The sequence below is a fragment of the Heterocephalus glaber genome, unplaced genomic scaffold (genome assembly GCF_053883595.1).
Source record: "Heterocephalus glaber isolate CG9 unplaced genomic scaffold, H.glaber_assembly_v1.0 deba00001608, whole genome shotgun sequence".
In the NCBI taxonomy this organism is placed as follows: Eukaryota; Metazoa; Chordata; class Mammalia; order Rodentia; family Bathyergidae; genus Heterocephalus; species Heterocephalus glaber.
The window spans coordinates 41,275,983-41,301,564 of NW_028258379.1; the positions used below are offsets into that span (position 1 = coordinate 41,275,983).

The 25,582-nt window shown below is 43.7% G+C and overlaps 1 protein-coding gene and 1 pseudogene across 5 annotated transcripts in view; one reads left to right on the forward strand and one right to left on the reverse strand.

Moving 5' to 3' along the window:
- The window catches only part of Brf1 (BRF1 general transcription factor IIIB subunit), a 69,694-nt gene extending 53,966 nt beyond the window's left edge, over positions 1–15,728 (reverse strand). For 3 of the 5 annotated variants that reach the window (XM_021243390.2, XM_021243387.2, XM_004836828.3), the window contains exon 1: positions 12,643–15,728. In XM_021243390.2, coding sequence (XP_021099049.2) covers positions 12,643–12,826 — 184 coding nt within the window. In that variant the 5' untranslated portion in view covers positions 12,827–15,728. Of the gene's footprint in view, positions 1–930; positions 1,076–12,642 lie in introns of all 5 variants that reach the window. The other 2 variants (XM_087195688.1, XM_087195687.1) reach the window with 1 other exon arrangement.
- On the forward strand, positions 1,070–7,403 carry LOC101724829 (proteasome subunit alpha type-6-like; annotated as a pseudogene).
- Positions 15,729–25,582: the final 9,854 nt, after the last annotated feature.

The following is a 25,582-nucleotide window of genomic DNA, read 5'->3' on the forward strand; positions in this document are numbered from 1 at the left end:
TCCTAGTGGGCTGCTGTCACCCAGCTGCAGGATGAGAGCACAGCGCTGCCTCCCACCACAGCTGCAGCAAGGTGGGCCTCACAGGATGGGCTGGCCTCTCCTCCTCCTCCCCACATCCCTCTGCCAGCCTTGGGCCAGCCAGCCAACAGACATCACACCTTCACGAGGACTCTCTGCTGGACATGGGCTCCCAGAGGGGAGGAGCTAGCCAGTCTGCAGGAAGTGCCAGAGCCTCTACCCACCTCCTAAAGAGGGCTGCAGGATGGGAGAACTCCTGTGCACAGTGTGGTCTCAGCTAAGCCATCAGGTACTGTTTGGAATCCTGCCAAAGGACAGTAAGCCTGGGTTGGCCCACTACTCTCTGCCCTGCAGGCCTTCAGGGCTGGGACTTGACCCTTGAAAATGTCAGGTGTACACACGGGTCATTTATGGGCCCAGGGTGGAATGAGTAAGCCAGGTGGTGTGAGCTCAGGTGGGGCAGCTGGCACGTGCTTCCCATCTGCAGGCACTGGCCTCCAGCAGCTGGCACAGGAGCTCGAGGCTTCTGCAGTAAGGGATGCACACAGCCTCAGCCATGCACACTGGATATGCAGGGTCTAGGGACATAAGTGAGAAAGAAATGGAAGTGCAGAAATGACAGCGTCCAAGAACACCCACTACTGGCCACCTGCGCCAGCAGGACCTTGCCACTGGTTATTGGACAGCCTCCAGCATGGTCAGCATAGAACAAGCACAGCCACTGGCTTATCTGTGAATAAAATTGGGTCTCAAATACAAGATTCCTTAAAGATCTACAAAATGACTCTCAAGATTAGCAAGAAGCAAAAAGGAATTAGAATACCCAAGCAAACCCTGAAAAGGGCAATAAATGGGCCAGGCAGGGCAGCCCACAAGTCATATGGGAGCTATCCTATTCGGAGGGAGCCTCACCTCTCAGCAGAGCCCAGCACCAAGCACAAGAACACAATCTTCTCTGGTACAGCTCAGAGCCTGGACAGGTAGCAGTGCCTGAATGTGGTTCTTGCTGTAAAAAGTCACCTTCAAGAAGCTGGCACAGGACCCAGCAGCATGCTCTCTGGGGGTTGGAGCAAGCAAGGCAGAGTCACACAGGGGAATCCAGGCAAGAGGCTAGAGGCAACCAAGGCCCAGGAAGACTGCTCTAGCTGTGCATCCCAGTTGCCCTTGACCAGGAATGCAGGGGATACAAACACCAATATACTAAACTCTGGGGTCTGCAGAAGCCAACACAGGTCTCACTGTGAGCATTTCCTAATCTTCTTTGTTTTGTGCATGGTGGTTGTTTTAAATTCTAGAATTTTGTTTTGGTTTGGTTTTGTTTTTTGGTTTTTCTGGTACCGGGGATCAAACTCGGGTCCTTGTGCTTGGGAGGCAGGCACCAGAACCACTGTACTAAATCCCCAGCAAACTCTAGAATTTTTATACTTGAAATCTTTTAGTTAAAGAAAACTCACTGAAGACTACATGCTTTATAGATGCTGGACAAGAAAAACCACAGCTCAGCATGCCTGTTTCCAACACATGCTCCCTTCCAATTATTTTTGGGGGTTGTGTTTGTTTGTGCTCAATTAAACTTTAATTATACAAGTTATTATTTCTGCTAAATCTAGTCATTTTCTTTCTCCCTTAGGAGTATCTAGCTTTATCATCATCATAGAAGGTAGAATAAGACAGAACCACACCATCAGACAACCCAAATTCGTATTTCACGCACATAATCACTTACTCCACCAGGTTTTTTTCCCCACCCATAAACAATGCTTCAAGTTAAGTATATTCATTTGCCAAGGAGAGAGAGGGCTTGGATCTGAACAGACCCAAAAATGGATGATGCAAAACCTCAAGCCTTCCTCTGGAAGTCTCAACTGTGGCAGAAATTAAATTGGAACTTCTCAGGAATAAAGCTTCTGGCACTAATCCGCTAGACACCCTCTAGTGTCTCTTCTCTTTGGTCACAGTTGTGACTGGTACAATGACTATGATGGATTGGCTAGGTGTCAGAGGGGTACAAATGAAGGTAAGTGGACTCGGGATGAGGGCCACTGCAGCCATGTGGTGCTGAGGGTCTATGCACTGTGGTATTAGGAAAGGTGGACTCTGTTCTCACTCAGACCCACTGAGTCAATAAAGCACTGAGAGAACCAGACCCCATATTCTGTAGGAGCTACAGAGAAAAGTCCAAGTCATTGACTGCACCCATCTCCCCAACACCTGGCTACCCTCCCGGAAGCTGCTCTGGCTACACCTGCTCTAGGAGTCACCTCCTGACTTTCACTTCCCCACCACACACACACATTAGAAAACATGCATCGGACCGGGGATTTAGCTCAGTGGTTCTGCCACCTGCCTTGAAAGAGCAAGGTCCCAAGTTCAATCCCCGGTACCAAAAAAACAAAAAAAACACTCATGGATGATATAAAAAGCACTTATACAATCTCTGCACACTAAGACTTAGGGGTCACAGTGCAATGGTTCATCTTGACTGTCAACTTGAATGGACTAAGAGGCAGGCGGCAGAACCACTGAGCTAAATCCCCAGTCCAAGATTTTTTTTTTGGTACCGGGCATCGAACTCGAGACCTTGTGCTTGCAAAGCACACGGCAGAACCACTGAGCTACATCCCCAGCCCTTTGGACTAAGAGATGCCTACCAGATTAGTAAAATACACATTTGGCTGTGTCTGTGAGGTGTTTCCAGAGATGACTAGCATGTAGGCCAGCAAACTGAAGGGGAGAGCCACACTGACTGTGGGTGGCACTGTCCAATAAAAGGCTTTCAGGGAGACTGCTTGAAATAGTGGGTACATCAACATGCCCCATGGTTCCAGCGTGGGGTTTGACTGCCACATTACCGTTTTTTCACCCGAGGGTCGGCTCTACCAAATAGAATATGCTTTTAAGGCCATTAACCAGGGTGGCCTTACATCAGTAGCTATCGAGGAAAAGACTGTGCAGTAGTTGTCACACAGAAGAAAGCTCCTGATAAATTACTGGATTCCAGTACAGTGACTCACTTATTCAAGACAACAGAAAACACTGGCTGTGTGATGACCAGAATGACAGCGTACAGAGGCCATGCTATAAGGCAGCTAATGGGAAATACAGGTATGGCTATGAGATTCTCGTGGTCATGCTGTGTAAAAGAACTGCTGATATTTCTCAAGTTTACACACAGAATGCTGACATGAGGCCACTTGGTTGGTGTATGACTTTAATTGGTATTGATGAAGCACAAGGCCCTCAGGTGTACAAGTGTGGCCCTGCAGGCTACTACTGTGGGTTTAAAGCCACTGCAGCAGGTGTGAAACAAACCAAGTCAACCAGCTTCCTTGAAAAAAAGTAAAGAAGAAATTCGATTGGACATTTGAACAGACAGTGGAAACTGCAATTACATCTCTGTCTTCTGTTCTCTCAATTGATTTCAAACCTTCAGAAATAGAAGTTGGGCTAGAGAAAACAATTCAAAAATTCATTTGGAACCAGAAGAGACCTAGAATAGCAAAAGCAATTCTGGGCAACAGAGACATGGGCTAGGGGTATCACAATACCCAACTTGAAGCTATACTACAAAGCTACTGTGATAAAAACAGCATGGTACTGGCAAAGAAACAGACCCGAGGATCAGTGGAATAGATTAGAAGATGCAGGAACAACTCCAGACATACTGAGCCATCTCATCTTTGACAAAGGAGGCAAACACCCTCATTGGAGGAAAGATAGCCTATTTAATAAATGGTGTTGGAAAAACTGGATTTCAACCTGCCAGAGATGAAAACTAGACCCATATCTATCACCATGCACTAAACTAAGATTGAAGTGTATTAAAGATCTAAATATTAAGACAGAAACACTAAACTTGCTGGAAGATAAAGTTAGGTAGAACTCTTGAAGATATTGGCATAGGAAAAGAATTTATGAATAAAACCTCAGTAGCACGGGAACTAGCAGAAAGAATCAACAACTGGGATTTCATCTTATTAAAATGCTTCTGCCTGGGCTGGGGATTTAGCTCAGTGGTTTCACTGCCTGCTGCGCAAGTGCAAAGACCCGAGTTCGATCCCCGGTACCAAAAAAAAAAAGCTTCTGCACTGCAAGAGAAACCACCAACAGAGCTAACAGACAACCTACCATGTGGGAAAAAAATTTTAGCAGTTGTACCTCAGACAAAGGTCTACTATCTAGAATATATAAAGAATTGAAAAAAATCAGACCCCTCAAATTCAAAGACCCAATTCAAAAATGGGCATCTGAAATGAACAGACATTTCTCAGACAAAGAAGTAAAACCAGCAAATAAACATATGAAAATATGTTCAACATCACTGGTTATTCGAGAGATGCAGATGAAAACAACACTGAGATTCCACCTCACCCCAGAAAGACTGGCTGGTATCAAGAAATCAACCAATAACAAATGCTGGCAGGGGTGTGGGGAGAAAGGAACCCTTCTCCATTGTTGGTGGGAGTGCAGACTGGTGCAGCCACTGTGGAAATCAGTATGGAGACACCTCAAAGAACTAGGGCTAGAGGTCCCATTTGACCCAGCTATTCCCCTACTGGGGATCTTCCCCAAAGAATTAAAAGAATCATACCACAGCGATATATGTGCACCTATGTTTATAGCAGCACAGTTTGTGATAGCTAAAGCTTAGAAACAGCCCAAGTGCCCATCAACTGGAAACTGGATAAAGAAGATGTGGGGTTTTTTTTATAAAATGGAGTACTACTCAACCATAAAGAATGAGAAACTATAGAGACATTTATAGCAAATGGATGCATATTGAGGCCATACTCTTAAGTGAAATAAATAGGACACACATGTGTAAATACTGAATAGTTTCTCCACTGTGAGAAACTGAAAGCGTAAATAAGGATGAAAATGATTAAAATGAATAACTGATACTTTGAAATAGGAAAAGGTCTAAAGGTGTAGGGGTGGTGGGAGGGGAAGGGGAAAGGGAAGAAGGGAAAGGAAAAATTATGAGAAAAGAAAAAAAAATGGAAATGAAGTCTATGTAAATAGGGAAGGGTAGAGGGGTGAAGAGTGCACAGGTAATGGGGAAAAATAAGAACCAAGATACATCATGTACAGGTACACGCACCCAATGATAAATGTAAACTTACTGTACACCTAAAATGTGCCGGTAAAAGAATTTAAGGAAAAAAAAAAAGAAATACAAGTTGGAACAGTTACAGTTGAAAATCCTAAATTCAAGATTCTTTCAGAAGCAGAGATTGATGCTCACCTTGTTGCTCTAGCAGAGAGAGACTAAACACTGTCGTTAGTTTACCAAATCCATGAAGCCACCTGCCTGTTGATAACAACAGACCAACATTACACAGGCCCTTGGATTGAAAGAACCTCTTCCACTCCTGCCACCTAAGTGGTTAGGACTCTGTATAAATAAAAACTGCTTTTGGGAAGAAAAAGAAACACAGGCTTGCAGCCAGATAGATCAAAGGGTAAGGAGGAAGTCAGACTGTGCTTAAAGGCCTCATTTTGCTCCAGCAGGTGTCATGCTGCAGCCAAGGCCTGTGGACGTCAGACTCCAGCTTCTTCAGCCTTTCAACAGACTCACACCAGTGACTTTCCCAGGCAGCTTCCACGCTTCAAACTCAGGCTGGCACTGAAGCTTCCAGCTTCTGGGACTGAGCAGTTTCTAGATCCCCTGGCTCTCCAGGGTCCAGATGGCCATTGTGGACTATTCTTGCCTGTGATCCTATAAGCCTATCTGCCAAATCCCCTTTCACAATTTGTTATACACCTTTCTATTGATTTTGTTCCTCTAGCAAACCCTAACCAATACATGTGGACTCCCCAAAGAAAGAAAGAAGCAAGCCCAAGTATAACCTCTGGCTGAAACTGCCATCTGTGAATGCTTGCCCTTCAGATGTGCTCTGCTTCAAAACACACTTGGGGGCCAGGGATTTAGCTCAGTGGTTCTGTTGCCTGCCTCAAAAGCACAAGGTCCCAAGTTTGATCCCCGGTACCAAAAAAAAAAAAAAAAACCAACACACTTGGTACTTTTTGTAACAACACAGGCTAGAAGTACCATGTAGACAGGCCTGGCCAAGTCCATCCCCTCCTGAACAATGGCAAGGACCTGCAACTCCAGGCTTCCCAGAGAAGGGTCTTTTGGGGAGCAAAAGGTGGTGAAGGCTGTGCCAAGGATCACGGGCCAGCTACTATGCAGTGCAGACAAGTCCTACGCCCAGGACCAGAACAAAACAGGGGACCAAGATGCCTCAGAGCCTACGAAAGGCCCATGCACAGCACCATTCCCCACTCCTCTCAGCATTGCTTCCAACTTGGAAACAACAACTTTATAAACTATGCGTTCATTTAACCTGACCAAGGGGTTTCTGGGGATGCTGTGACATTCCTTTTAAGGGGACACACTTGTGCATATACCAATATAAAATGACAAGTTCTGTTTTTATGATATGTAATCACCCAAAGACTTGAATAGTTCTGCAGTTGTGGTGTAGGAAGGCAACAAAAGTGCACATGACATATCCTCATGTACAACCTCCTAAAAATACATCACACACACACACACACACACACACACACACACACACAAATACATCAGACAGAAACAAGCATCGTCGGGCAAGGGATTTAGCTCAGTGATTCCGCCACCTGCCCTGCAAGTGCAAGGACCTGAGTTTGATCCCTGGTACCAAAAAAAACAAAGAAACAACAATAAAAAAAAACAAGCATCGTTGCCAGCATCAGTAGATTCATCAGACTGGATTGTGTACCTAATAACTGTCTCAATATTTTCTACTATTTCAGCAATTCATTTAGTTATGGTGTTAGCTAAAAAGGGAACACATGCCACCTTTTGAACTGTAGCCTCTCCCAAAAGACCATGACAAATGTCCTTAGCAGCAGACAGAATCAGCTCTTCACCATCAATAGTAAAAGGCTACTTAACTTTAGCAATCCAGCTAGTCAATAAGAATGATGCTCTCAAGATGGGCATGGTGGCACACAACTGTAATCTAAGCAATCGCACTCGGGAGGTTGAGGTGGGAGGATTGTCTAGTCTACATAGTAAATTTAAGGCTAACTTGAACTACATAACAAGGTATGGCAGCACACACCTGTGATCCCAACACTCAGGAGGCTGAGGCAGGAAGACTGCTGTGAGTTCTAGGCAAGCCTGGGCTACAGGGTGAACTCAAGGCCAACCTGAACTACAAAGCAAACTACACAACTATCCTGTCTCAAAAAAAAAAAAATTGCTTCTGTTCTTTGTGTTCACATTGTTTTGTTTTTCTTTAAAAAAACTCCAAAGGCTTGTCTTTTAATGCAGTGTGCATGATCTCCATGTGGCAAAGCAGTTTTGAAGGTCTATGGCTTTGACAGATGGCTGTTGCCACATATTATACAAGTGGGCTTGGAGAATGTGAATCACCTATTGCAATAATTTAAGTAGGAATCTTGATTATTTTCTTTCAAATGCAGCTCTCATTCTCCTGTAGTATTAGAGTCTCTTGCTGTCTCATCACTGGGTCTTTTCCCCCTTTCAAAGAAGCTCTCCAGTGATGTTTGTTTTTTACTTATTCTGGCTAGGGTTAGCTTGTGGGCTTACCAAGACTGTGACTGAGACTGTGCAGTGCAGGAAAGGGGTGCCGACAAAAGTGGCAAATAAAATAACTGGTGGACCACAAAAAGACTTTAAAAAGGGTCAGATTCTGACTTAAGGCTGCCACCAGATGCAGCTGTACATTTGAAGTGCATCAACTCCCTTGCCACCATAAAGCCAGCCTCCAAATGCAGCTTAATTACCACTTACCACTAATAGGGTTTCATCTGACTCTGCAAGCAACTGATTTATTATGGCCTCTGTGCAGTCAAACCTCTCTGCTAATATTCATCTGTATTTGTAGCTGCTCCCCGGCACTAGCATCACTGCATCATTTCCACCTCAAATCCTTAGATTCTCCTAAGGAGCATGCAATCTAGCTCCTCCACATGTGCAGTTCACAGTAGGGTTGTGGAGCTATAAAAATCTAAAGCCCGTGGCCAGGGATTTAGCTCAGTGGTTCCAGTGCCTGCCTCGCAAGCGCAAGGTCCCAAGTTCGATCCCCGGTACAAAAAAAAAAAATCTAAAGCCCTGCTGATTTGACAGGACACACAGCTCAGGAAGTAATGTGAGTGATGGGGAGCGACTGTAAATACAGACGAAGCTTCACTGCCTCACCTGCCACCCACCTCCTGAGGTGTGGCCTAGTTCCTAAGAGACCACTATTGCTACTGGTCCATGGTCTGGGGATTGGGAACCCTTGACGTAAAGGGCTGAGACTGTAGTCATTAAAAGTTCTGATTATAAGGCTAAGGGTGTAGCTCAGTAGTAGAGCAATTGCCTAGCATGTGCAAGGCTCTGGGTTCCATCCTTAGTATGGCAAAAAGAAAAAAAAATTGGGGGGGGGGGTGCGGTTACAGTGACCACGAGAAATGCTCCCAACCCTACTTTATGTGTTTTGGTAAGAGAGAAGGTTTGCTGCTCCCAGCACAGGAAGAGAAGGTACCCTAAAGAGGCAGCAACCACTGGCTGCCTGGAGTGGAAGCTCCCAAGCATCCTCGGAATGACACTGACAGCTCCTGGGAAGGCAGGAGAAGCATATGCATTACCACCCACTGACAGTGTGGCTCAGGGGGCCTCAAGACACTGGAATGTGCCAGTTTGTGGAAGCCCTGCTTTGCCCCCAAAATACTTACAGGCAGGGGTGAGCCCAGACCCCTGTGGAGTGGTTTACCCTTCCTCATACCTTGCTTAGGCCTTCGCCTCCCCACATTCAGCTACTCTGAGCCTGCAGTCCTCTACTGCTCACCACTTCCCTCCATACAGGCTCTGCTCAGAAAGGCCCCAGACACTGGAGCACGTGTGGTAGTTCTCACAGCCAGGACCCTCTGCTGTGGGCCACTGTTTGCCCTACCCTGACGTCTGAGTTAATTATGCCAGAGCAGATTGCTAAGCTAAGTGTCCAGCCCAGTTCTCACTAAGCAAGAAAACACAGGGAAAACAAGTGTTTCTAAAACTGCAAAATGGTCACTCGAGGAGAAAGCTCCACTTTCAGGATGAAGCTAGAGGAGGGTGAGCTGGCCAAAGGGCACAGAAGACCACTTGGAGTGCAGGAAACTAAGTCATCAGTGCAATTACATTGATGAGGAAAGAGGGAGCCAGGGAGGCACCTGGGAAACAGGCTGCCATGATACCTCCCACCCAGGCACAACCTGCACCACCTCCATCCCCTAGAACCAAGAACCCACAGCCCCACAGCACCTTTGCTGGGCTATCTCTCCCTTGAAAGGTATCTTGGTGCCACCTTAGAGCCTGTCTGTGCTTCTGCTCAACTCCCTTTCCGGAAATTAATCACTTTGTGTGGGCAGCAGCTCACCTATACCTGCTCCGTACCATCTTCCCTTATACCCAGGGGACATGGTGAGAGCAATGCTCTGTTATCAGGCCCTGGGACACACCTAACACAGTGCCTTCCCAAAGAGACCTGCCTGTGAACTGTTTTTATTACTGTTGTTATCACACCAACAGGCATCAGTATCTTGGCAATTTTGATAAGGCTGAAGGCAATGTGCCACAGAGCCACAGGCCCAGCAGTCCTGATGACAGCCACAAAGAAAAAGAACTGGTACGATGTGTTAAACAAACCAAAGGGAAGGAAGAGCAGGGGGGAAAACTCAAACCCAATGCTAGCCCTTTGAAAAGACCAGCAAAACTGATAAACTTCTATCAAGAGATACAAAGAGAAAGAAAAAGAGCAGACTGTGACATCAGAAAGGAAAAAAGGTTGTCATTACAGACCCTGCATGCATTCAAGGACACAGGAATGCCACCAACAACTCAATTCGCATATATTCAACAACCAGATCAAATGGATCAGTTCCTCAAAGCCAACTACCAAAACCAACCCAAAGCAAAACAACCTAGAATACAACTATAACTTTATTGTTAAATAAGTTTAGAACTAGTGAAAATGAACCCTCCAGGCTGGGCGTGGTGGCGCACATCTGTAATCCCAGCACTCAGGAGGCTGAGGCAAGAGGATGGCCTCGAGTTGAGGCCAGCCTGGGCTCCAAAGTGAGTTCAAGGTCAGCCAGAAAATGAAAGAGTAAGGACCATTTTCTCACTCATTCCGCAAGGCTCTTTTTTTTTTTTTTTTGGTACCGGAGATTGAACTCGGGTCCTCGCGCTTGCGCAGCAGGTGGCGAAACCACTGAGCTAAATCCCCAGCCCTCCACAAGGCTCTTTACCTTAGCATCAAAAGCAAACAAGAATGTTAAAGAAAAAAAATAATTTTTTTTTTGGTACCGAGGATCGAACTCGGGTCCTTGTGCTTGCGAGGCAGGCGGCGGAACCACTGAGCTAAATCCTTGAAAAAAAAAAATAATGTTAAAACTACAGACATTATCTTGCATGAACATAGACAAAAATTATCAAAAAGTATTAGTAAACTTAATCTACAATAGCAACATACAAACAATAATACCCTCCAACCAGGTGAGTCTACTCCGGAAACTTGAGGCAGGCTCAGCATTCAAACATAAGCAACACTAGGGCTAGGTGTGTGGCTCTGTGGTAGAACACTTGAAGCATGCACAAGGCACTGGGTTCGAGCCCCAGCAGTGAAGAAAGGAAAAAGAACATAAAGAAAATTAGCCACACTGACAGACTGAAGAAAAAAACATCCGATTCCATCAGTTGATGCAGAAAAATCTGACAAAATTCAACATCCACTCGTGATAAAAACTCAGCAAATTAGGAGTAGAAAGGGAAATCCTCAACTTTACTGATAGAGAACAGGTACCAGAAATTCCACTGAATGGAAGAGACTGAATGCTGCCCTCTAAGATGGAGAACAAGGGAAAAATGTCTCTTCTAAGGCAAAAAAGAGAAAAAGAAAGATAAAACAGCCTGTATTTATAGACAACACGATTGTCTACATTGAACATCCCAAGGAGTCTGTAAGAACTCCTAGAAAGAATGGGAATGTAGCTCAGGGGCACAGTGCCTGCCTGCCAAGCTCGAGGTCCTGAGTTTGAGCCCTGATACGAAAAAAAAAAGGAAAAAAGAAAAAGAAACTCGTAGAACTAACGAGGTTACAACTCAGCACACAGAAATCAACCACATGGGGCTGGGGGCGGGGGGGGGGGGGGGGGGGGGGGAGCGGGGCCGGGGAAGCGGGGCCGGGGATTTAGCTTAGTGGTTCTGCCGCCTGCCTGGAAAGCGCAAGGCCCTGAATTCGATCCCTGATACCAAAAAAAAAAAAGAAACAAAGAAAGATCTCATTGACAATAGCTCCAAACAAGACTGTAGGTAATTCTAAGAAATGTACAGGAGCTACAAAACCACAACACAGTGATGGATATTTTGAAGAAAACCTAACTTAATGGAATACTGTGGTCACAGACTGGAAGAATCAGCATAATAAAATCACTCTAAATTTAAAAAGGTGTGTTTGTTTGGAGACAAGGTTTCACTATGTAATCCAGGCTGGCCTTGAACTCACTTTGTAGCTCAGGGTGGCCTCAAACTCATGGGGATCCTCCTGCCTCAGCCTCCCAAGTGCTTGTCAAGAGATTTTATGCAACTCTGTTAAAAGAGAAAGTTTTGTAGGTATACACAAACTTACTCTAAAATTACAGGAAAAGGAAAAAAATGACTAAAAAGCTACAACAATTCTGAAGAGGAGAAACAAAACTGGAGGACTCACAATATCTGATTTCAAGACAATATAAAACTTAGCAATAAACAAGACAGTGCAGTAGTAACAACAGTGTGGCACACAACAGAGGGGCCAAGAAAGAGACCCATCCAGTTGCCCCCAGCACTCTGCCAAAGGAGCAAGGGCAATTAAGGGCAGGCTTCCAGCAGATGGCCCTAGACACGATGTCCACATGCAGAGCACAAACCTCAGCTAACACCCTTTCCCAGACACTAACTGCACGTGGCATAGCTCTAAATGCCAATATGAGGGGCTGGGGGCCTAGCTCAGTGACACAGCAGGTACTGAGTATGCCCATGGCCCTAGGCCCAATCCCCAGCACCAAAAATATAAAACAACCAAATAAAAATAAATGTAAAACATAAATAAACTTTTAGAAAACACATGTGGCAACTTAGGGTTAGACAAATAAGTCTAGATCTGGCAAGAAAAGTATGACCGGGAAAGAAAAGAGTGAATAACCTGGAGGGCATCAAAATGTAAAGCCTTCGCCCAAACAAGTAACTTCTGCTCTGCGAATCACTTACACCACGCGGGCTTGTCAAAGTAAGATACATAAAGCACCCTCAGCACTCACCAGTAAGGAAGCCTAGGAGATATGCAAGGAAGATTCAGAAGGGCCACAGACAGCGAGGAAACCCACGCGACACCAAGCGCGACAGGAGCGGGGCAGGCGAGGGGGCGTCCAGCCCCACCTGCCAGAGGACTGGGGACCAGGAGAGCCAGGAGGGGCCAGGGGGTACTGCGGGATCAAAGGAACAAAGTGAACTGGGGGGACCAAGAGGGACCGGGAGGGAACCAGGAGGAAATGAGTGGGGCCGAGAGAGACCCAGAGGACCCGCGCCCGCCCGGCCCCCGCGTGCCGACCCACCGTCCAGCGACACGAACTGGCCCACGGCCGACGAGCCGCCGCCACTGTTCTCCACGAACTGCACTTCGGACACAATGATGTTGTCCTCCAGCACCGAGCCGCAGGCCGTGCACACCGCATCGCCGCGCGCCGCGTCCAGCTCGATGTCGGTGCCGCCGCAAGCGCGGCACACTCGGCCCATCATGGTGGGGCCGTCGCCGGCTCGGCCTCCGGCGCCCGGCTCCCGCTCCGGCCTTCAGCCCGCCGGGCCGCCGCGCCGAGTCCGTCCGTCCACACTCTCGCGAGGCCGCCGGCGCCGCGCTCGCAGATTCGCCTCGGCAGATTCGCCACGCGTGCCCGGGGCCTCCCTGGCTGCAGCGGTTACGCCTGCAGGACCGGGACGGGCACCACGGCCGCGGCGCGGAGCAGACGCGAAGATTCACAGACTCGAATCGGAGACTTCAGGGCCGGGCTCAGCTGCTGAACCTCAACTAGCGAGCTCCAAGGCCGGCTTGGCGGCGAGGCCGAGAGAAGCGACGAGAGGCCAGAGTAGAAGCCGGGGGCGGGGGCCGGGCGGGGGCGGGGCCTTGGTGGGGCCGGGTCTGCCCCGAGACGAAACTACCGGGCGTGGGCGGGGCTTGGATGGGCCTGGGACCCGACCAAGTGCTGAGGGCAGGGCCTGGGTGGTGGGGGGCCCGCCCTGGACGCCCGGGGATGTGGGCGGGGCCGGAGAGCCAGAGTGGTAGGTGGCAGCGGAGCGGGGCGGAGACTTGGGTTTCCAACCCGTGCCCCGACTCCCCACTTTTTGGGGTGGGGAGTACCGGGGATTGAACTCGGGACCTGGCGCTTGCGAGGCAGGCAGCGGAACCACTGAGCTAAATACCCGGCCCTCCTCTTTTTTTTTTTATCACTGCAGGCTGGGGAATCGAGCCCAGGGTCCGCGCATGCTGAGCAAGCGCCGTACCACTGAGCTACACTCCCAGCCCCGGGCCTCCCCGCTTTCTAACAGCTACAGCCTCTTCTAGCGGGTGGTACCTACGCCCGCGCGACCTGGCCAGGCAGCCTGGCCAACCCTGGGAGGGCGCCAGGAGAACTCGGACCTTGGCTGTAGGACATGCCAGGAGCTCAACAGGATTTTTTTTTTTTTTCGTTTTTTGAGACAGTCTCACTATGTTGCCCAGGCTGGTCTCTAACTCACGGTGATCTCTTCCTGCCTCATCCTCCTGCGTTCTGGACTACAAGCGTGCACCACCGCGTCTGGCCACAACAGGACTTTTTAAGAAATTGATAAAATGACCCTAAATCTTTAGTCCTCTGGAACACATAATCCTCAAGAATAGTCAGGAACACAGGGCTTGGTGACCCACACTTTTATTCCCAGCACCCAGAGGGGCTGAGGCAGGAGGATGGCCTGGGTAATTTGGAAAGACTGTCTCAAAATAAGTAAATAAGGGCTGGGATATAGCTCAGTGCAAAGACACTGAGTTCAATCCTCAGTACCCCCTTAAAAAAAATTAGTCAAGAAAGTAAAGAAAGAAGGAAAGAAGCAGGAAGAAGGGAGAAAGGAGGAAACTGAAGCAGAGAATTCCCCTAATGTATATAAAAAACTATATCAAATACTAGTCCTTAAAGCAATGTGGCATTAGTGACAGTTTAGTGAAATAAACCCAAGAGTCTAAAAACAAACACAAGCACACAGGACACTTAGGACCCATAAGTCACTGAGGAAACCCTTGGGGCATAAAGGGAGGTAAAAAAAGTACCCCAACCATACTTTTTAAATGAAAATATGTCCTTTAACATAATGGTGGCAGGCTGTGCGTCTCAGTAGCTGCACTTGGGTGGGTACAGGAAGCCATCTTTCTGTTCCCCACTTGGTATAATGAACATCAAGGTGTGTGTATGTGTGTCAGAGTGTAAAAAGATGAGTTTTAGGGCCGGGGATTTAGCTCAGTGGTTCTGCCACCTGCCTCGCAAGCCCAAGGTCCCAAGTTTGATCCCTGGGTCCCGAGTTTCAACCCCCCCCCCCAAAAAATTGAGTTTTACCCATGTTACATGCAGTATTACATTTTTGTGTATTTATAATTTGCTTTATTAAATGTTTTCTTCTAGAATTAGGCTAATTTTAAAAAGTGAGTCTAGAATTAGGCTAATTCAGTACAATGTCACATGAAAATCCACTTTTACAACTTTGAAAGGAGGTTGAAAGTGAGTCATCAGGTGATTCAGCTACCAATGATGACTTGGATCATGTAAGCCAAAGAAGTTGAGACAGTGAGATGAAGCCAGATATGGCAGGTAGATAGAGAAGTACAGAATGAAGACCCCTGAATTCAGATGAGGAAGAAAGCAGTAATGTAAGTAAATATTTGACTAGTCAAAATGCTACAAAATGGTCATGTTTACCTGAATGAGCCAACATTAGAACTAGGTCAAAAAATGTTATTAAGTTCTTGCCAAGGGTGAAACCTATTGGATGGAATGCCAATTCCTATAGGAATTCCTATAGGTACTGGAATACCAATACCTATTGGATGGAAATTGTTTATAATGGATGACATGCTATAAGATGTTTTGAAGTATACTAATAATGAGATACAAGTAAAACATTCTACATGGATTAGTAGTAATACTCAAAAATATATTCATCGTGATACCTCACTATCTGAACTAAAAGCCTTCATAGTAGGACTTTATCATAATCATCAGAATCTGAAGGATTTATGGAAAAGTGACAGATATGGCATTGAGATTTTTAGAACAATAATGACACTTAAAAAAATTGGTTTCCTTCAAAATTACCTATGTTTTGACAACAAAAAAACCTGACAAGGAAGAAAAAAAAAATCCAATAATTAGGCTATTTGCTTTATTATTATTTTTTTTTATTTGCTTATTTTTTGAAGGCTTTGTTTCAAACTCAAGCAATTTATACACCATCTGAATACATGACAAATTGATGAACAACTTGCATCACTTTGTGGTTGCTGAAGCTTTCAGCCATATATGCCAAATAACCCTTTCAAATACGGTATTAAAGGGCTGGGGATTTAGCTCAGTGGTTTCGCCGCCTGCTACGCAAGCGCAGGGATCCAAGTTCGATCCCCGGTACCAAAAAAAAAAAAAAAAAATATGATATAAAAATATATACCCTGGTAGATGCAACGACATTTTACACCTTGAATTTAGAAATTCATCCTGGAACTCACCCATCAGGTCTTTTATTCATGCGGTAATAAACCATAAGATGTTGTAAACAGACTTGGTGCATCTATTTCAAAAAGTGACCCAGGCAGAGTGCCCAGGACTGACTGAGCCCAGCTCTGTATGGCTGGCTACGCCTACTTGAGACCAAAAGCTGATAAGAACCCCCCCCCAGGGCACGCCCACCAGCTGCCAGTGGAGCCATGAGGGCGCCTACAACAACAGAGCCCTCCCCCACCCCCGCCGCCTCTGGACTCGGCTGTGCAGCTACCTGGTTCCACACTACAGAGGCACAGGGGGACATAAAGGCCATTGTCCTGAGCTGCAGATGTGAACAAGAGAGAGAGAGGGCCTCTCTCAGGCTCCCTGATGTTAAATGAAGCCCACTGGAAAAGTGAAGAGAATCTCTGCAGTAAAGGCACACCAGACCACCATTCTTGCTAAGTTAGAGGGATCATCACCTCCCATCAGAACCTGGACTATCTTCAGGGGAAGGTCAGCTGGAACCTGCAACAGAACCTTGCACAGTTCAACCCTACAGGGGACAGGGAGCTCAACTTGGGACTTGCAGCCAGAAATCTGCCTGAATCTCACGGCCTTTGACTAGCTTACTGAGACTGATTGACTTATAATTGCACACTGCTGCCCACGTTGTCTATTGTGACAGCAGAGACTTACTGAAAGAGGCCCTTCATTTTTATCTTTTATTTGTTATTTTCAAAATGACCACTATTTTTTTGCTCTTATTTTTAATTTTTTTCCTTTTTCTACTCTTTTAAAATTTTTATTTTTCTCTTTTTTCTTTCTTTTCTCTTTTCTTTCTCTCTCTCTCTCCCTCGCACCCTTGCTGTCCCACATTGTTCTTCATCTCCCTCTGTGTTCCTGTTCTGGCCCTAATTCATATTTCTTCTTTATTTTTCTTTTCTTCTCTTTCCTTCTCTCATCTGTGTCCTCTGGCCTCACTGCTAACTTTCTGCTATCCTTCTACCTAGCTATCCCTCCCTCCCCAACTCCTTCTAACTCCCCATTCCAAAGGGTAAAGTTGCTATATTGAAGAGTTTATTCACTATAAACATATGTTGGGTTGGTCCTTGATCTTGATTTAATTCACACAGTTAAAGGTGGTAGGTTAATAACCACCACAAACTGTTTTTTTCTAAGAGGTACTTGATGCTATTATGTTGCTAATTGTATCACTTGGGCTAAGGTGTTGTGATTGATCTAATCAGTTCTCCTTCCTGGTATAAAGAAAATGAGATAACCTCAGAGCCATTAGAGACTCATAAACCTAAAGACCACCTATATCTGGAAAACACCTCTGAGAAGCAATCATTCCATAAGAGTTTGAAATACATCAACAAAGATACTTACAATAAGCAGCTTCGAAGTATCAACCCAGCAACTAAACCAAGGACAGTACCAAAGACAAAATGAGAAGACATTTAAGCAATTCACAAACTCAGACTTCCACCCCATAAAAGGCAAATTCTGGGGGAAATGAGGTGGAAAAGTCCGATAATCAAACACTTGGACACCCTGAACTGATAGCACAGGAAGTAACAAAACAGATGAATGAGCCTCCAGAAAAATTCAAAACAGAAATAATTTCCCAGATAAGTACAGAGATGGTGAGCAGAGTGAAAGACATGATTAGAGGCTCTAGAACAGAAACAGATAAAAAAAAATAGATGAGCTCAGAAACATGCTGGAAACCATGAATGCCCAGCATAAGAAAGAAATGGAAACCATGATCACCCAACATAAGAAAGAAATGGAATCCATGAAACAGATTCAAACAGATATTCAGGAGATTAAAAACTCCATTGAAAGCATGCAGAGCAGATTAAGGGAATCTGAAGATAAAATATCAGACATAGAAGACAGGATTGCAGTGAAGGACCATGAAAACAGAGAATTTTTTTTGTACTGGGGATCAAACTTGGGTCCTTGTGCTTGCAAGGCAAGCAGCAGAACCACTGAGCTAAATCAGTGGCCCTGAGATTTCTTAAAAATAGTAAGGAACCACAAGATTTCACTCCAGCAGCTGCTAGATGATGCAAAGAAGAACAACATGAGACTGATAGGAGTCCACGAAAAAACAGGAGAAAGTACAATTGACATAAAAAAAAAACTGTTCACAGAAGTAATAGTAGAAAACTTCTCAGACAGAGGTGGAGAATTGGACATACAGAAAAGTGAGGCATATAGAACTCCAACTCACCATGATCAAAAAAAATCTACACCTAGACATATAATAGTCAAGATCCCAGAAACCCAACAGAAGAGCAAAATCCTACAGGCAGTTAGAGAAAAGAAACAAATCACCTACAAAGGAAAGCCCATCAGAATCACAGTAGACTTCTCAACACAAACCCTCAAATCAAGGAGAGCCTGGAGTGAAGTATTTCAAGCCCTAAAAGAAAATAACTTCCAACCTAGACTATAGTATCCTGAAAAATTATCTTTCAAAATCGGTGGGGAAATTAGGTACTTCCATGACGAAGAGCACCTGAGAAATTTTGTGAAAACCAAACCAGCACTCCAAACAATTCTAAGTAATATCCTAGAAAAAGACAATGAAGGTCACAACTCCACAAGGCCCAACAGAGGGAAGCCACCAGGCAAAGCTAGAAACTAAAGGGAAAGGGGGAAAAATAAGAAATGAAAGAGCCAACAACAGTAAAGCATCATGACATGGATGAGTCAATATCTATCAATTATAACTATCAATGTTAATGGCCCCAATTCACCAATCAAAAGAAATAGACTGGCAGAATGGATTAAGAAGCAAAATCCAGCAATATGCTCTATACAAGAAACACACCAAACTCAAAAGGAAATTCATAGACTGAAAGTAAAAGAATGGAAAACAGTTCTCCAAGTGACAGGAACCCAGAAAAAAGCAGGGGTAGCAATCTTATTTGCAGACAAAGTAAATTTCAAACCAAAACTAATTAAGAGAGACAAAGATGGTCATTATATCCTTGTGAAGGGAACAATACAAGAGGAAGAGATGACAATCCTAAATATATATGCACCAAATATGAGTGCCTCCAACTATACAAAACAAATATTAATGGACATGAAAAACCAAATAAGCACTAATACAATTATAGTGGGGGACCTCAATACCCCACTATCACAAATAGACAGATCATCTAGAAAAAACTAACAACAAAATTCTAGAACTGAGCCAAACTATTGACCAAATGGACTCAATAGATTTTTACAGAGTGTTCCACCCCACAAAATCAGAATACACATTCTTCTCAGCTGCTCATGGGTCATTCTCCAAAATAGACCACATGCTAGCTCATAGGATATGTCTCAGTAACTGTAAAAGAATTGAAGTTACCAGACCATAGTGCAATAAAATTGGAGGTCAATACAATAACATAAGAAACTGCAAAACTCCCACAAACACGTGGAAATTGAATAACACCCTCCTGAACAACCAATGGGTCACAGAGGAAATTAAAGAAGTAATTAGACAGTTTCTACAAGTAAATGAAAATGCCAGTACAACATACAGGAATCTATGGGACACAATGAAAGCAGTTCTATGTGGAAAATTCATAGCAGTGAATGCCCATATTAAGAAAATAGAGAGAACTCAGTTAAATAACCTAATGCAGAACCTCAAGCTCCTAGGAAAAGAAGAGCACAACAAACGCAAAGCTTGTACAGGAGTGCCAGGGACTTAGCTCAGTTGTTTCACTGCCTGCTGCACAAGCACAAAGATCTGAGTTTGATCCCTGGTAACCCCCCCCCCCAAAAAAAGCTCATACAAGAAAGGAAATTATAAAGATCAGAGCAGAAATCAATGCAATGGAGACTAACAGAACGATACAAAAAATTAATGAATCAAAGAGTTAGTTTTTCAAAAGAATAAATAAAATCGATAAACCTTTAGCCAACCTTATCAAAAAAAGGGAAGAAGATTCTTTAATTTGCCTTGTGCTGTCATGGCTCACAGGAGACCAGGACCCAGGGGTCCTGGTAATGTACCCTTTCCCAGTTTCCTACACACCATATTCCAGAATGGCAGTGGCCTAGGAAAGTTGTTCCTCAGGATTTGGTTAATAGGCACTGGACCCCTACAGCCAAGAGAGAAGGAAACCTGGCTACTGCTCCAGCTGGTGGCAGACTTTGGCATCATCCACATGGTGTCAGTTTTATGTGCATGCAGAATGCAAGAGTTGTGGGGTCAGGAAGGCCTCCACAGATCCACAGATTTCAGAAGAAAGCCTGGGAGGGCAGGCAGTGTGTCCCTGAGAGGACAATCTGTGAAGCCATGAATATGAAGCCAAAGGTGCAGTTGAGACCCCAGAAGGTTGGAGAAGCCAGGAATGTAGATCATCCAAAGAAAGGTGCAAAGAGTGAACAAAGCCAGCCACAGAAAGAAGCTGTGGGAGGTACAGCCAAGGGAGTACCATAGGGCTGGTGCCACCCAATCCCTTTGGAGTTCACAACTTGCAACAGATTTCTGGGGATGCTGGAAGTGGAACTATGGGATTTATCGTTTTCCCTGCTGGATTTTGGACTTGCTTTTGTTCCATTCCTTTGTATCTTTCTGATTGTAACTTTTGGAATGGAAATGTCTATCTTGTGCCATTTAATGTTGGACATGTTTAACTTTCTTTTCATTTGTACAGGGACTTCCAGCTAAGAATTTGCCTTAAAGCTCAGAGGATTCTTGGGACTTGGACTTTTCAGCAAACCTGAAACAGTTAGGACTTTGGCAACTCTTAGAGATGGACTGAGTGCCTTGTGCATAAAGGGATGGGCATGAGTCTTTGGGGGGCCAGAGGCAGAATGTTATGACTTATGTTTAGATGTCCCCCCAAAGCCTCGTGCTATTGAGGTGGGGCTTTTTTGGAAATGGCTGGATCTAGAGTGTGTGATGCTGGAAATGACTCATGGTGCAATGCTAGGCTCAAGGGCACTAGGATTAAGGGTATATGTTACCCACCCTAAGTAGTCCAGATAAGATAAAAAGACCAGAAAGATGCTATTAAGGTTCCCTTGTTTCTTTTGCTACTTTTTGCATGCCATGTAGTTTCTCCTCTACAATACCTGTTTGGTAGACCTTTACAAACTGTTAGCTAAATAAACCTTTCCCTCTTTAAAAATAAAAAAATACATATATAAATAAATAAATTTTTTTTAAAAAGGGAAGAAAAGGCTCAAATCCATGCAATTAAGAACAAAAAAGGTGACGTCACAACAGACCCAACAGAAATCCAGAGGATCATCAATACCTACTTTGAGAACCTGTACCCTAATAAAATGGAAAACACAGAAGAAATGGACAGATTCCTAGATACATACGAATTGTCAAAGTTAAATGAAGAAGATACAGAAATTCTAAACGCCCCAATTACAATGAGTGAAATTGAAAATGTAATAAAAAATTTACCAACAAAGAAAAGCCCAGGTCCTGACAGCTTCACTGCTGAATTCTACAAGACATTTAGAGAAGAGCTATCACCATTACTCTTTAAACTCATCAAGGAAATTGAAAGGGAAGCAAGGCTTCCAAATTCATTCTTGGAAACAAGTGTTACTTTGATTCCAAAACCAGGGAAAGACCCACCCCAAAAAGAGAACTACAGGCCAATCTCCCTCATGAACATGGTTGCAAAAATCCTCAATAAGATACTGGCAAACAGAATACAGAAGGTCATCAAGAAGATCATACACCCTGACCAAGTTGGATTTATCCCAGGCATGCAAGGATGATTCAACATTCCTAAATCCTTAAATGCAATACAGTACATTAACAGAGTCAAGGACAAAAACCATATGATCATCTCAATAGATGCAGAAAAGGCATTTGACAAAATCCAACACCCATTCATAATAAAAACGCTACAGAAAATTGGAATAGAAGCTCTTTATCATAATCTGATTAAGGCTATTTATGAAAAACCAACAGCCTACATCATACTAAATGGTCAAAAACTGAAAACTTTCACGCTAAAATCAGGAACAAGACAAGGATGCCCACTATCACCACTCCTGTTCAATATTGTTCTGGAAACATTAGCCACAGCATTTAGAAAAGAGAAAGAAATAAAAAGAATAAAGATAAGAAAGGAAGAAGTTAAACTCTCGTTATTTGCTGATGATATGCTACTTTACATAGAAGATCCAGAAAACTCGGTCAAAAATCTTCTAGACCTAATTGACAGATTCAGTAGAGTAGCTGGATACAAGGTCAACACTCAAAAAACAATACCCTTCTTATACACAAATAGCAGATTCATTGAGAGAGAAACTCGGGAAACAATTCCTTTTAGAATAGCATCCAAAAAAATGAAATATCTAGGAATCAACCTAACAAAGGAAGCAAAAGACCTCTACACTGAAAACTACAGCACTTTGAAAAAGGAGACTGAGGAGGATATAAGAAAATGGAAAGAGATCCCTTGTTCCTGGGTAGGAAGAACAAATGCAGTGAAAATGGCCATACTTCCAAAACTACTATATAGATTTAATGCAATGTCAATTGAAATTCCAACAATATACTTCACAGAACTAGAGAAAACAATCCAAAGATTCATTTGGAACCAGAAGAGACCTAGAATAGCAAAAGCAATTCTGGGCAACAGAGACATGGCTGGGAATATCAAAATCCCCAACTTGAAACTGTACTACAAAGCTACTGTGATTAAAAACAGCATGGTACTGGCAAAGAAACAGACCCGAGGATCACTGGAATAGATTAGAAGATCCAAAAACAACTCCAGACATACTCAGCTACCTCATCTTTGACAAAGGAGCCAAACACCCTCATTGGAGGAAAGATAGCCTATTTAATAAATGGTGTTGGAAAAACTGGATTTCAACCTGCCAGAGATGAAAACTAGACCCATATCTATCACCATGCACTAAACTAAGATTGAAGTGTATTAAAGATCTAAATATTAAGACAGAAACACTAAACTTGCTGGAAGATAAGTTAGGTAGAACTCTTGAAGATATTGGCATAGGAAAAGACTTTATGAACAAAACCTCAGTAGCACAGGAACTAGCAGAAAGAATCAACAACTGGGATTTCATCTTATTAAAAAGCTTCTGCACTGCAAGAGAAACCACCAATAGAGCTAACAGACAACCTACCATGTGGGAAAAAATTTTTAGCAGTTGTACCTCAAACAAAGGTCTACTATGTAGAATATATAAAGAATTGAAAAAAATCAGACCCCTCAAATTCAAAGACCCAATTCAAAAATGGGCATCTGAAATGAACAGACATTTCTCAGACAAAGAAGTAAAACCAGCAAATAAACATATGAAAATATGTTCAACATCGCTGGTTATTCGAGAGATGCAGATGAAAACAACACTGAGATTCCACCTCACCCCAGAAAGACTGGCTGGTATCAAGAAATCAACCAATAACAAATGCTGGCGGGGGTGTGGGGAGAAAGGAACCCTTCTCCATTGTTGGTGGGAGTGTAGACTGGTGCGGCCACTGTGGAAATCAGTATGGAGACACCTCAAAGAACTAGGGCTAGAGGTCCCATTTGACCCAGCTATTCCCCTACTGGGGATCTTCCCCAAAGAATTAAAAGAATCATACCACAGTGATATGTGCACCTATGTTTATAGCGGCACAGTTTGTGATAGCTAAAGCTTAGAAACAGCCCAAGTGCCCATCAACTGGAAACTGGATAAAGAAGATGTGGGTTTTTTTTTTATAAAATGGAGTACTACTCAACCATAAAGAATGAGAAACTATAGAGACATTTATAGCAAATGGATGCATATTGAGGCCATACTCTTAAGTGAAATAAATAGGACACACATGTGTAAATACTGAATAGTTTCTCCACTGTGAGAAACTGAAAGCGTAAATAAGGATGAAAATGATTAAAATGAATAATTGATACTTTGAAATAGGAAAAGGTCCAGAGCTGTAGGGGTGGTGGGAGGGGAAGGGGAAAGGGAAGAAGGGAAAGGAAAAACTATGAGAAAAGAAAAAAAAAAAGGAAACGAAATCTATGTAAATAGGGAAGGGTGGAGGGGGTGAAGAGTGCACAGGTAATGGGGAAAAATAAGAACCAAGATACATCATGTACAGGTACACGCACCCAATGATAAATGTAAATGTATTGTACACCTAAAATGTACCAATAAAAGAATTTTTTTAAAAAGTGACCCAAATGTCACTTTTGACAATTGGTTCACTAGTTACCCTTTGATGTTACATTTGCTAGAAGAACGCCAGTTGACTAGCACAGATACTATTTGCAAGAACAAAGCAGAAATTCCTGGAAAAGCTGGGGATTTAGCTCAGTGGTTCTGGCGCCTGCCTCGCAAGCACAAGGACCTGAGTTCGATCCCCAGTACCAAAAAAACCCCCCCAAAACCAGAAATTCCTGGAAAAAATGTTGCAAGTTCACAATAGAGAAATGTATAGTACAATCTTTGAATTTCAGAAAGACATAACATTGGCTTCCTATATGATGAAGAAAAACAAAATAGTATTGTTACTGTCTACATTACACCTTCATAATAAGACTGACAGTACCAAGCATGGTGGCACACACCTGTAATCCCAGCACTTGGGAGGCTGAGGCAGGAGGATCACTTTGAGTTTGAGACCAGCCTACACCACATAGTATGTTCAAGGTCAGCCTAAACTACACAGTGAGACCCTGTACCCTGCCCCCCAAAAAAGCTTGATACTGAAACTAGGCATGGTGGTGCTCACCTACAATCCCAGCACTTGGGAAACTGGGGCAGGAGGATCCTGTGAGTTCAAGGTCAGCCTATGCTACATGATGAGTTCAAGGCTAACCTGGACTACAAAACCAAGACCCTGTCTCAAAGCAAAGGAACAAACAAAAAAAGACTGTTAATGAACCCTTAACCCAAATGAAGCTATAAATGGTCACATTTTACAACAGAGTGAAAGGCAGAGTAGATGTTGTTGACAAATTATGGAGTAACTATGATGTCACTCAAAACACAAAGCATTGGCCAAGAGTTGTGTTTTACTCGATCCTAAACACATCAGGCATAGTTTCATAGTTTACAAAGAAAATAACAAGCACAACATATCACAGAGAAATTTTCTTAGAGGATTAGGACTAGAATTAATAAATGATCAATTACCACAAAGGAAGAATCATATGTATCTGCCCAAAGAACTCCACAAAAGAATTCTGGAGCAGACCAGTGAACAGGCAGGTGAAACATCACAAGAACCTCCAAAGAAAGCAGGAAGTTGAATAAGATGTCAAGCATGTCATACCAGAGAAACAGGAAACCCAAACACACGTGCTATCAATATAAGCAATACCTGTATGTGGAACATGCTATTGTCATGTGTGAAGGCTGCCTTAGGTGTGGTAATTAAAGCAAAGATCATTTCTGTGGTAGAGTTTTGTTTGTATATTCATTGTAGTTCACAAAGGAATTTACTTCTGTTGTTATTTTTTAGACTTTATAAGGAGTTAAGCAGTTGATGTTGAAAATGTTGATGTTGGGCTGGGATTTAGCTCAGTGGTTCTGCCGCCTGCCTCGCAAGCACAAGGTCCCGAGTTCAATCCCCAGTACCAAAAAAAGAAAATGTTGATGTTTATTCTAAACACTCATTGCATATTAAAAACTTAATATTTTATTTTACTGATATTTTATTTTCCTATGAAGTACATGCTTAATATAATAAAACTCATAAAACTAAAATTAATAATTCATCAATAGAAATACTTCTAAAATATGTATATCTATATATTCAGGTTTT